Below are 12,309 nucleotides of genomic sequence, written 5' to 3' on the forward strand. Positions count from 1 at the left end.
GAACCATAACCTGACCGTAGAACCGTAGAACAGGACCAAATAGAAAGCACCCATCTTCAAAACATTTTTCGCTTGTTGAAAATATTTTTGTTTTCCAAATCAACTACAATACGATATTTAGGCCCCGTTACACATTTCAAAATAACACTTAAAAAATAAGGACATATTTTCATACTTAAAAATAATGGCTTTATAAAAATAATTTTGCAATTTTTTTCAGGGTTTGATAGATTTCATCGAGATCTATAAAACAAGATTTATATTGCATACTTTTTGATTTTAGTAAACCTATTATTTTTAAGTTTGAAAATTGTAAATATGTACTTATTTTTTAAGGGATAAACTGGAACGGCCCCAGTTTTCTTTGACTTTTGGGTTCTGTTACACTAAACAACAGAAAAATATCCATATTTTTCAAAACATTCTCTGATCCCAAACAAAATGGGGTAAGTCTCGGTTTCAGTGAGCCCAAGGGTAAGTCCAATTGGTTGGTTAGTGAGTTTGCTTCTCATATAATTGATCAAGTAAAACTATTTCACGGAGCTTCCGTAAATAGTGGCTTACAAAGGTGATTTGCGCCCATCCAAAGTGTATTGGATGGTCCGGATCTTAATGAAACTTTTCCGGAACGTCCAATGCCGAAACAAACGGCTGAAATCAAGTAGCTCCCTAAATTACCTATTTACAATGGCTTTGTGAATAAGCCATACTCATAATTGACCAGGATTGATTATTGGTTCGAGCCGCAAGAGAGTAATTTCTTGAACATCTCCTAGTCCCAGCGTGGACAGACCGGAGAGGAGATTAGTTGAAGTGCGCGTCTTATAAGGAAATAAAAAGTCTCAGTTTGGCCCAGAGCTGACTTTGAAAATCTCTCTAATACGTTTGCGGCTGATCATGAACAACATCGCGGCTGAACCTAAATAATATCTATAAACATACTTGTGTCATATGACAATTTTATAGTAATGGGTATTTCAATCTTGTTTCTCCTCCTTTCCTGCATACTCATAACCCTTCCCCTTGCCACTGCTCAACCATGTCCCTACCCAGCCAGTTTCCCTACGAACAGCACGTACGGCCAAAACCGGAACGGAATCCTCTCCTCCCTCGCCTCCAACGCCATTGCCAATGGCGGATACTACACCACCAACTTCACACAAGGCTCCGACACCATCTACGCTCTCGCCCTCTGCAGAGGCGACCTTTCCAACCAAAGTTGTTACGACTGTGTCGATTCCGCCAGCCAGTCTATGATTGCAAATTGTCCTAATAAAACGGAGGCATTCGATTTCGGAAACTCCTCTCACTGTATCGTCCGGTGCTCTGACCAGTCGTTTTTCAGCACCGTGGCCACTTGGCCGGGTAGAATCGTGTGGGTTACAAGTGATATCACCGCCAATGTCCATGAATATGTGAAGGCCTTCAATAGTTTGTTTGATGACCTTAAGAATAACGTCACTAGCGGTTCTAATTCTGCGGGCAAGTTTGCAAGTGGTGAAAGACCGTATGCGGCGGATAATATTATAAATGGTATTATGCAGTGTGTCCCTGACCTTTCATCGGCTAATTGTAGCGCTTGTATTGCAACAGCGACAGACGATTATTTGCAGGATTTCTATGGAAAGAGTGGAGTACATATCATTACACCGAGTTGTATTTTTCAGTATGAAGCGTCCTCCATTCCTGCTGGTGCTGCACCACCACCGCCGGTTCCTTATTCCCCTCCTCCATCAACCAATGGTACACCGAAAGGAGGTATTTTCATCGTCATCTTGAAGTTTTGTTAATTCTAGCAGAACTCTATTTTATTGCTTAGACAGGCCAAATTTCGGGTACGTTTTTCTACGGCCTCGATCGGGACAAACCACAGATGGCGTGAACCAAAAAATTAATTCATTTGGAATTAGATGAGCTCACGCCGATTTAAGAGGAATGTAGAGCTGCCAGATCTGCGTTATGTGGTTTATTCTGTATCTGTAGAGACTACTTATTAATTCTGAAGGCCATAAATTCACCTTCCACTAGCGGAACTCCACTTGTATCCGTAGAGCTAGACTGCGGTTGGCTTAAAAGTAACTTGTTATGGAGAAATACAAAACAATAAACACACAAGAGGCTCTCTGCCTTTGTAAGAGGCCCTCGTCGATCAGTAAATTTACGGTAAATACAAGACACCCCACTACATGGATTATTTTTGCTGGATTTTAGGATGTGTTTCACATTCAGCAATCAAATAAAAAGAAGTTGCCTCTGGTACTTAAACTATTGTGAGATTGGAAAATAAACCCAAGGAGTGAGTTATAAAAGAAGAAGAAGTCCATTTCATAAAAAAAGAAAAAAGTTATAAAAAAAAGTCAAGCAATTTTTAGACGAAAAATTACAGTACTCTCTTGCATAATTGTTGAATTTTTGCTCATCAATTAAATAATTAATTGATATATTTAATTTTGTGCAAGATTTAATTGATTGTACTATGCTACTATTGTTAAAATAATTAATTTGTTTGTATTTAAGTAATGGTAACTCGATTTAATTAATTCATATTAAAGAATTAATTGATTGTACAAGGCTACTATTGTAATTATTTGTTGCACTGGTGTCCGATATTTATCAGCAACTTATATGAAATCAACGGAATACGAAAATGGAAATAACAACCACAGTACGATTAAAGAATTATTTGTTTGTTTTTTTTTTGGTGCAGAGAATAAGAGCAGGAAAACTCAGACTACGATTTTGATTGTTGTTCCAGTGAGTACCTCATTACTGCTCACTGCGCTTGCCTGCGCCTTTTTCCGACTTAGGAAGACAGATGGCTTTTTCCGACAAAGGAAGAGAGACGATGTCAACAGTAAGTTTATGGAGATTGACTTCTACACTCCACATTTTTACACCTACACTCCTTTTTTTTGTCTCTATTAGGTGAAGTTACTAAATAGCCCTTGTACTCTACAATTGCACTTTCCTCTTATTTCAAAATGACTGAACTAACCTCATATATCCAGCCCGGGAAAAAGAAAAAAATTTGCTTCCAGAATTTTCTGTGTACAGAGGAGAGAGAGAGTCCTTATTTCCCTCTTTTACTGGTCCTTGTTTTCTTCTTTTGTTTTCATCTTCTATACCAGTCACTTTTGTCTCTCTCACAATCTTCCTTCTTCATCCCCGCCCATTTTTATTGTCAAGTCTTTCCAGAACAGTCTCTTATTTATCATGGATGATGATGGTGAAGACAATGAGTTGCAACCAACTTTGGGATTTACATATGAAGATTTTTCTGAGTTGAATAATATAATAAATCTCACAGCCACAAGTAATATTGAAGAAATTTCAGAGCTGTACAAGTCATTCAACTGTACAAATGAATCTGGTAATTTCCTCTCATTTATGCTTGAAATTTAAAATCTAGGGCTTTTTTGCTTCTAAAATAGAAGATTTCTATTTTATGCTTGAAATTCGAAATCTGCGGTTTGAAACTCGTAATTTCCTTCCGTTTCAGAGCTGTACATATGAAGGTTTCTTCTCGTCATTTTCCTTATAGACCCAATAGTACTGTGATGAACCTTTCTTTAGACAAAAAAAAAACCCCTTCTTTAGACTAGTTTGCTCTCTCTGTGTATCCGTGACAGAAAAAAAAAAGCTCTCTTTGTAGATCTACTGATTTACAAAGCTCTCTCTGTGTACATGAACGACAATATGAATTGCATGTACAGGGGAGGTGAGGTGGGTTTGCTCACTGGTGTTTTGTTGGATTTTGCAGATTTGGGTTAGATGGATTTTCTCTTCATTAGTTATTGGAGGGTAGTTAAGGTATTTGAAGAAATGAATATTGTATACTATAAAGTACAAGGGTTGTTTAGTAACTTCATCTAATAAGGACAAAAAAAGGAGTGTAGGTGTAGAAATGGGGAGTGTAGAAGTCAATCTCCTTTTATTTATGCTTTGATAATCTTAAATGTATTTCCGAGGTTTAACATTAACACAGGGTTTGTGATTGCTCAAAGGTTTTGAAAGGGTCCACTCCACGCACCAACAAAGCTCATAGCAGTTGTACATTTGTTTAGTTCAATATACATCATTCCTAGTTATATATCTAGCTAGACGTTGTTCTCTTTCTCCCAATAAACTTTTTTAGATGACGATTATTTCCCAGCTAATATTGCCGTTTTTTTTGTGGTTCAACAGGTTCACAGACAGATATTCTTCCATCCAAAGGCGATGAAAACACTAGTTTACCTATTTTCAGTGTAGTCACAATTGCTGAAGCTACAAACAATTTCTCCCGTTCAAATAAGATTGGAGAAGGTGGGTTTGGACCTGTTTTCAAGGTAATTAATTTCAGTTGCACATACCGATACATACATGGAGAACATATAATATACCTTGGTACTTTAAATGTAAATCCAAAAGAATAAACTAAACTCAAATCTTAAACATGACAATCTGAAAAAGATCTTGTTTGAAAAACTGTAGGGTCAGCTATCAACTGGACAACTGATAGCAGTCAAGAGGAACTCAGACAAGTCCAATCAAGGGCTCCGTGAATTTAAAAATGAGGTTATCTTGATCGCCAAACTTCAACACCGGAATCTTGTTAGGCTTTTGGGATGTTGTATTGAAGGAGAAGAGAGGATGCTGATTTACGAGTACATGCCCAATGGAAGCTTGAACTCATTTATTTTTGGTTTGACCTCTCAATCATTCTTATAGCTTAATTGAAGTTCTAACAATTGTTGTATCTCTTCTCATAATAGCTCTTCATGTTGTAAAACTGGTACAATTGAGTAAGACCCTAATTAGATCTGAATTTCCCAGATAGCAGAAGTAACTCTCTCACATGGAGTAGGAGGTTTGATATTATTGTGGGGATTGCTCGAGGGCTTCTTTATCTACATCGAGATTCAAGACTCAGAATTGTTCATAGGGATCTCAAAGCAAGCAATGTGCTACTTGACAATGAGATGAATCCAAAAATTGCAGACTTCGGCATTGCTAGAGCTTTCAGAGGAGATCAACAACTAGAAAAAACCCAAACGGTGGTTGGAACTTAGTAAGTACTCAAAAGAATTCTTCAAAGTACCTGTCTACATAAGTTCAATCTTCCTGACTTACTAAATCGGTACATACACATGTTTCATCTTCTTGATGTTCTAAACTATTCGACATGGCCATGCAGTGGTTATATGTCTCCTGAGTATGTAATGGACGGGCTCTTTTCAATGAAATCAGATGTCTATAGTTTTGGAGTGCTAGTTTTGGAAATAGTGAGCGGAAAAAGGAACAGAGAGTTCTATCATCACGACCATGGTCTTACCCTCCTCGGACATGTAATTTCCTAGATAAGACTGACATCATCCGCTTCAGAATGGCCGTCATGTGTTCCTCCTCGCATGAGGAAAATTGGACCCATCATGACTCTGTTTTGATAAGCCGATCGATTTCTTTTGAAAGGTATCGAGGCATAAAGCATTCATGCAAATCAAAAAATTAAAAAGGCTCCAATCCTCGAAACGAGACCATGGGTTTCCATTTCTCCTTATTGACGAGGGATCACATGAGAGGATCATAGTACCATTTGAACATCCATCTCGTGCTATCATGCACCTAATGCACATTTTATGCACTCTTTCAGGTGTGGAAACTATGGATTGAAGGAAAAGCCTTGGAGCTACTAAACGAACAGATTGATGATTTTCCAATACCGGAAGCATTAAAATGCATACAAGTTGGTCTCTTGTGTGTCCAGCATCACCCTGAAGACAGGCTGACAATGTCTTCTGTGCTCTTGGCGTTGGATAGTGAGAGCGCAACACTACCCCAACCGAAGGAACCGGGTTTCTATATGCAGAGGAGCAGCAATGAGACGGAGCCTCCATCGTCCAAAAATCAAATTACTACTTCAAACGAGATGACTCTTACAGTTCTATCTGGTCGATAGGAAATTTGTAAGGGATTTGACAAGTACCTTGTTTTAAACTTAAAGAGTGAATTTTGTATATTCTGCTTCAGTCCTTTTATTTCGTGGGTTTTCTGGATCATGAGAAGGGTCAATAAATGTTCGTATTATTTAGTGTCAATTCTTTGTAAGGACTCAAATGACACAAAAACTTTTGCAATTCAAAATCCTTAGACAGTTGGTTTTAGTTGCTTATTTATTTATTTATTACGACACATAATATCAAGGTCAGCTTATGCACAACCTCAACTAATTTATGTGGGATCAATCCCGCCATGCAGTAGTAGTAGCCCAGGGCCAAATTAAACCAAAGCGTAGTTTTGTATGAATTGAACTTGTCTCATTAGCGTTGATAGCAACTATGAAATTCCGAACCTAAGGCATAGGAGGGAGCAACTCCTAAGTTCTAAGCCTTGACTACATGGCCAACACCTTATGTTTTAGTACCTTTATTTAAGGATGTGGTCAAGCAAAAACCTAGTCACATATATATTAGAGTTCACATATATATATTAGAGTGAATTCTGTTTCCAAATGTTTAATTAAGTATGTTTTAATTTAGTCACTAGAGGGAGATGTACCAAAGGAAACATGATTGGTGCATGTTAGTGGGGTTTAATCCTGTAATGTCAGTAAGTTTCGGCACTGTTTTGTGTTTGCTTTAATCCAAATAGAGTTTCATGAAGTTTTCTGTTATATTCTTAATTACTTCCACTTGGTAAAAATTGATGGTCATGGTTTAGTTACTACAGTTTGCTTTGAAGTCCCATTCGATGACTTGGTCAATATGACTTGCATTGCTTGTTTTTCAAGTATTTTGAAAGTTGATCCAATAAGGTCATCTTTGGCTTCACATAAGCAGATTGCTCTTGCTCTCGGTAATTTTCTCTTGTTTGCCTTTCACATCCATCTCTGTTAAACTGTGTTTGATGCGAGTAGAGTCTTGAGGTAGGTATTCAATGGCAGAAGTCTTCGTGGGTCATTACTCAGAAGCTTGGTTTAGCTACTTTTCTCGTTTGAAAATTTTGCTTGAGACGCGTGGATAAAAAAAACCATATGCCTACTTGCTTCACATCGTGTTCTAGTAAACTTGAGAAATGTAGGACCCTCGTTAGTACGAGTTAAAACCTCGTCTTTTCCATTTGTGCTTCATATCTTTGCTATCGGTCTATATATATATTTGCTAACAGTTCCAATGTCAACTTGACCATAAGTCAAGCCATCTGATTCTAATAAAAGGACCAAGTTTCTTTGGACCAGAACTTGAAGAATGATTGCTTCATTTTTCGCTTTCCTTTAATTTTATCGTTTGTTCTTGAATAAGGAAAGGTTATTGTGATGGGTAAGTTGAGTTTGGACCTTTTGTTTCTCCTTCTTTCTTGTATGCTCGGAAGTTTTCGCCTAAACACTGCTCAGATTTAGATGTGTATCAACACAGCCAATTTCACTAATAACAGCGCATATGGCGAAAACAGGCAAAGAAATTCTATCTTCCCTTGCCTCTAGTGTCAAAGACAATGGTGGGTTTTATACTGGCCACATTGGGGAAGGAAGGCTTTGAAAGGGTTTATGGTCTCGGACTCTGCAGAAGTGACCTTCACGATGAAGATTGTTTCAGCTGTGTCAATTCCTCAAGTCAAGCTATCATTGAGAAATGTCCCTACCAGAAAGAAGCCACAGATTTCGGACCCCCATCTTTGTGCATTGTCAGGTACTCAGACAAGTCCTTTTCCAGGATAACTGACTCAAGTCCAGCTCAGTTAATTTACAATTTAAGCAAAATCACCAACAACACTGATGAGTTTGATCAGGCCTTATATAGTTTGGTTGATAGCCTTATAGATACTGCTGCCAACAGTTCTCCTAGATCCAAGTTTGCAACTGGTGCAAAAAAGTTTTCAGAATATGACTCTATATATGCTCTCATGGAGTGTATCCCTGGCCAAACACCAGATGATTGTAGGTATTGTCTAAGACGAGCAGTGTCTGATTATCAAGAATGTTGTACAAGGAAGCGAGGAGTAGTACTTCTTAGGCCAACCTGTATTTTTCAGTATGATTTGTCTCCTTTCATTGAAATTACCACTGATGCGGCCTCACCGCCACCCCCTCTACTTGTTGATACTTTTGCTCCACCCCCAACAACAAGCACGACAAAAATCAAGGTATGCCCACTTCTCCTCGGTAAACGGATTTGTTACTTTGTAGCTAGCATTTATTTCCACTGAAAAAAAAGAAGTTGTATAAGTATTATTCCAGAAAATTGCTTATTACTATGATAAACATTTAATGCAAAAGTCGGATATCATGTGATGTGTCGACAATGCATTAGTGAGGCACGTTGGGATGATGATGCCTCATTATGGTATTGCTTGGATGAGCAACTCTATTAACCCAACTAAATTAGAAACCGGAGAATTGACATAAATAAATCCTTTCCGTATCTCAATTCGTTTAACCTATTAATGCCTGCAGACAACAGGAGTCACAAATTACGGACTGCTATTATCATTGTTGTTCCAACGAGTATCTTATTAGTGTTTATTGACTCTACCTTTTTCCAGTTGAGGAAGAGAATCAAAAGTAAGTTGATTTATGCTTTACAGTTTGTTGTTATTGAAGTTGTTGAGCATTATCATAGTTGTGATTTCACAGAGATTGGATTCTGGTTACCTAAGCGATTTTATCTTGGTTTTGGTTTGCTATTTTTATTCTCTTGAAATTGCGGAAAACTTGTTTAGCAAACGGTTTTCCAATCCAGGATTATGTTTCTGTTGTAGACCCAATTTTTTCAAGAGAACACCAAAGAGATGTTCCACAAATTCTGGAATACTCAATGTTTTACGCAATGCAAAAGTTTTTTGAAATAGCAACCAAACAGGGTGATTGATCGTATCCATTTCTGTACCCAAACTAAACATGCAAATTTTCAATGGGGGACTCTGGACACGCCCCATCAGGCTAATATATATATTTTTTTAATCAGCAAAAGTAACGGCAAACTTTATTTTATGTTTATTTTCCAAATCGTTGTGGTCAACAGGTTCACAGACAGATATTTCATCCAAAGGTGATGGAAACATTGGTTTACCTACTTTCGATGTTGTCACAATTGCAAAAGCTACAAACAACTTTTCCAGTTCAAATAAGATTGGAGAAGGTGGATTTGGACCTGTTTTCAAGGTAATTTCAGTTGCACATACTGATTCATACATTGAGAACATATAATACCTTGTTATTTTGTATGTTCAAATCTGAAACATGACATTCTGAAAATTGTTCTATAAACTGCAGGGTCAGCTATCAACTGGACAGCTGATGGCAGTCAAAAGGAACTCAGAAAAGTCCAATCAAGGGCTCCGTGAATTTAAAAATGAGGTTATCTTGATTGCCAAACTTCAACATGCACCGGAATCTTGTTAGGCTTTTGGGATGTTGCATTCAAGGAGAAGAGAGGATGTTGATTTACGAGTATATGCCCAATGGAAGATTGAACTCGTTTATTTTTGGTTTGACATCTTAAATCGTTCTTATAGCTTAATTGAAATTTTAAACAAATGTCATATCTCTATTCATTTTAGTGCTTCATGTACCAAATTAAACTACTACAATTGAGTAAAACCCTAAGTTGATTTGATCTGAATCTTCCCAGATAATAGAATTCACTCTCTCACATGGAGTACGCTGTTCAATATTGTTGTGGGGATTGCTCGAGGGCTTCTTTATCTTCATCGAGATTCAAGGCTTAGAGTTGTTTATAGAGATCTGAAAGCCAGCAATGTGCTACTTGACATTGAGATGAATCAAAAAATTGCAGACTTTGGCATTGCTAGAGCTTTCAAAGGAGATCAACAACTAGAAAAAACAAGAACAGTGGTTGGAACTTAGTAAGTACTCAAAAGAATTCTTCATAGTACCTGCCCGGCCGCGTTCAATCTCCCTAAATTACTAAATTGGTACCTACCCATGTTCGATCTTTCTGATGCTCTAAATTGTTGACATGGGCATGTAGTGTTTATATGTCTCTTGAGTACGTAATGGATGGGATCTTTTCAATAAAATCAGACGTCTATAGCTTCGGAGTGCTAGTTTTGGAAATAGTAAGCGGAAAAAGGAACCGAGAGTTCTGTCATCCTGACCACGGTCTTACCCTCCTCGGACATGTAATTTCCAATTTTAGACTGATAGCATCTGCTTCCGAAAGTCAGTTGTGTGTTCCTCCGTCACATGTGAAGAAATGGGGCCTATCACGATTCCATTTTGATGATCTGATTTATGTATTTTAAAAGGTCTTGAGGCATAATGCATTAACGCAAATAAAAAAATGAACGGCTCAAATCATCAAAACGAGGCCATGGGTTTTTGCTTCTCCTCACTGACGAGGTCACATGAGAGAGAACCCTAGTACCTTTGGAACATCCATCTCGTGCTATCTCCTGATGTTTCATGTACTCTTCAGGCATGGCAACTATGGATTGAAGGAAAAGCCATAGAGTTAGTACACGAACAGATGGATGATTTTCCAATACCGGAAATGTTAAAATGCATACAACTTGGTCTCTTGTGTGTCCAGCAACACCCTGAAGACAGGCCGACAATGTCATCTGTGGTCTTGGCATTGGACAATGAGAGTGCAACGCTACCCCAACCGAAGGAACTGGGTTTCTATACTCAGAGGAGCAGGTATGAGACGGAGCCTCCATTGACTGGAAAACAAAGTACTACAAGAAATGAGATGACTCTTACAATTCTGTCAGGTCTGATAGGAAATTTTTTAAGGAATTGGACAAGTACCATGTTTGAAACTTAAAATTAAAGAGTGAATTAATTGTAGATATTTTGCTTCAGTTATTTAATTTCGGTAGTTTTCTGAATCATGGAAAGGGTCAATTAATGTTTTTATTTATTTATTTAGTGTATGTCATTTGAGTACTTACAAATAATTACTCGATTTGAAAGACATGCTCTGGATGGGCTGAAGAAAACTAGAAAAGGGTTGAATTTTCCTAACCTTAATGAATTCCGTACAATCGGTTTGAATACACACTTCAGCATAGTTATTACAGGTAGCCCAATCCAAAACAAGAAGCTTTGCTATTGCTTCCACCATGCCCGCTGAAAGAGCCATGACCTTGTTCACACCCTGAGCAACACCGTTTCCGCTATCATCCATCTTGACCCAAAAGCACAGCAGCCCCATGAAATGATCCGGCATCCCAAGCTCCTTCCGTAACAAAACAACGAAGACCCATCAACCCATTATCTGCGTTAACGCGCACAAAAGCAAAAGGGCTTACCTCCCACAAAATGCACCCCACCAGGAACACAGCCCCCTGCACTATCACTAATGCCAGCCCCAGGACATAGCACCTTCCCAGGCTTAACATGACTTCTAAGAGTACCAAACCAATTGACAGCCACCTCGAAAGCACAAACTCTGCGAACCAAAGCATCATTCCTTGCACGCCAATGTTCCATCAACTCTAAAAACTGACAACGCAGCCCCCACCTCAAAATAATACCCTAAATTAGAAGTACGCCAGAGCCTCTTGGAGAAGGAGTGTTGAAAAAACAAGTGCTCTAGAGATTCTAGCCATGCCACACAGCTAGAGGACACCGAGGATCCATAGCCGGCCCATATTTCTCCAAATAATGATAGCCAAGATATGATGAACAACCTTCCAAATAAATGTGAGGAATTTAAGAGGAAAACCCAAACCCATAACTTTCCCCACAGATTAAAAATGACCCTCTCATTATCTAGAGCAGCAGAATACTTATCGTTAAACTGAAGGAAATATGCAGATTTGACAGCGAAAACCCCATCTTTAGCTGCCTCACAAAACAGTTCATCTGGAACATCCTCCCTCGGCACATACAGAGCCTAGATATTCGTGGCCACATCATCCCGAAAAAGAACTGAGATCAGTGAAGCTCTCGAGCGATGAGACTGAGGATCATACAAGTCCGCCCCTTTGAAGTCAGAAAAGTAGCCTCCAATGCTATGGCTGGCTGCCATATCGGCTAACAACTTTAGGTATCCACTGATATCGGAAAATGCTAAAACTCCTTCCATTACCAATCCTCCATTTGAGCCCCTTAATCAGAAGCGACTTCCCCCAAATGATGTTCTTTTTTCCCAAGTGGCCGTAGTACTAGCAGCCTAGCACCCACGGTCAAGAAGTCAGAGCATGATACTGCTACGCACCCCAGCCAATAGATTTTTTTTTCTACTTGTTTTTTAATTTTTGTCATTAATAGTGTGTATTTTTTGGCTAATGTATTAGTTGTTCAACTATGAATTACCATGGGTAGTCGCCATTTCATGCCAGTTGTGTAAAAATGGTATCATT

The 12,309-nt window shown here is 38.5% G+C and overlaps 3 protein-coding genes across 3 annotated transcripts; all 3 read left to right on the top strand.

The window, feature by feature from the left end:
* Nucleotides 1–878: 878 nt before the first annotated feature.
* Nucleotides 879–6,143, top strand: LOC131311317 (cysteine-rich receptor-like protein kinase 10). Its single transcript, XM_058338723.1, has 7 exons — nt 879–1,758; nt 2,708–2,854; nt 4,186–4,328; nt 4,474–4,684; nt 4,816–5,050; nt 5,177–5,327; nt 5,633–6,143. Exons 1-7 carry the CDS (start codon nt 969–971, stop codon nt 5,936–5,938), a joined length of 1,983 nt encoding a protein of 660 aa, XP_058194706.1. The 5' UTR covers nt 879–968; the 3' UTR covers nt 5,939–6,143.
* A 1,330-nt stretch (nt 6,144–7,473) lies between these two features.
* On the top strand, nt 7,474–8,269 carry LOC131317234 (cysteine-rich receptor-like protein kinase 14). Its single transcript, XM_058346798.1, has 2 exons — nt 7,474–8,121; nt 8,216–8,269. Exons 1-2 carry the CDS (start codon nt 7,474–7,476, stop codon nt 8,267–8,269), a joined length of 702 nt encoding a protein of 233 aa, XP_058202781.1.
* Nucleotides 8,270–8,339: 70 nt separating this feature from the next.
* Nucleotides 8,340–10,800, top strand: LOC131311477 (cysteine-rich receptor-like protein kinase 11). The gene is made up of 4 exons (XM_058338969.1): nt 8,340–8,539; nt 9,000–9,139; nt 9,251–10,119; nt 10,416–10,800. Exons 1-3 carry the CDS (start codon nt 8,422–8,424, stop codon nt 9,377–9,379), a joined length of 387 nt encoding a protein of 128 aa, XP_058194952.1. The 5' UTR covers nt 8,340–8,421; the 3' UTR covers nt 9,380–10,119; nt 10,416–10,800.
* Nucleotides 10,801–12,309: the final 1,509 nt, after the last annotated feature.

Source organism: Rhododendron vialii, chromosome 2a (assembly GCF_030253575.1).
Source record: "Rhododendron vialii isolate Sample 1 chromosome 2a, ASM3025357v1".
NCBI classification, from domain to species: domain Eukaryota; kingdom Viridiplantae; phylum Streptophyta; class Magnoliopsida; order Ericales; family Ericaceae; genus Rhododendron; species Rhododendron vialii.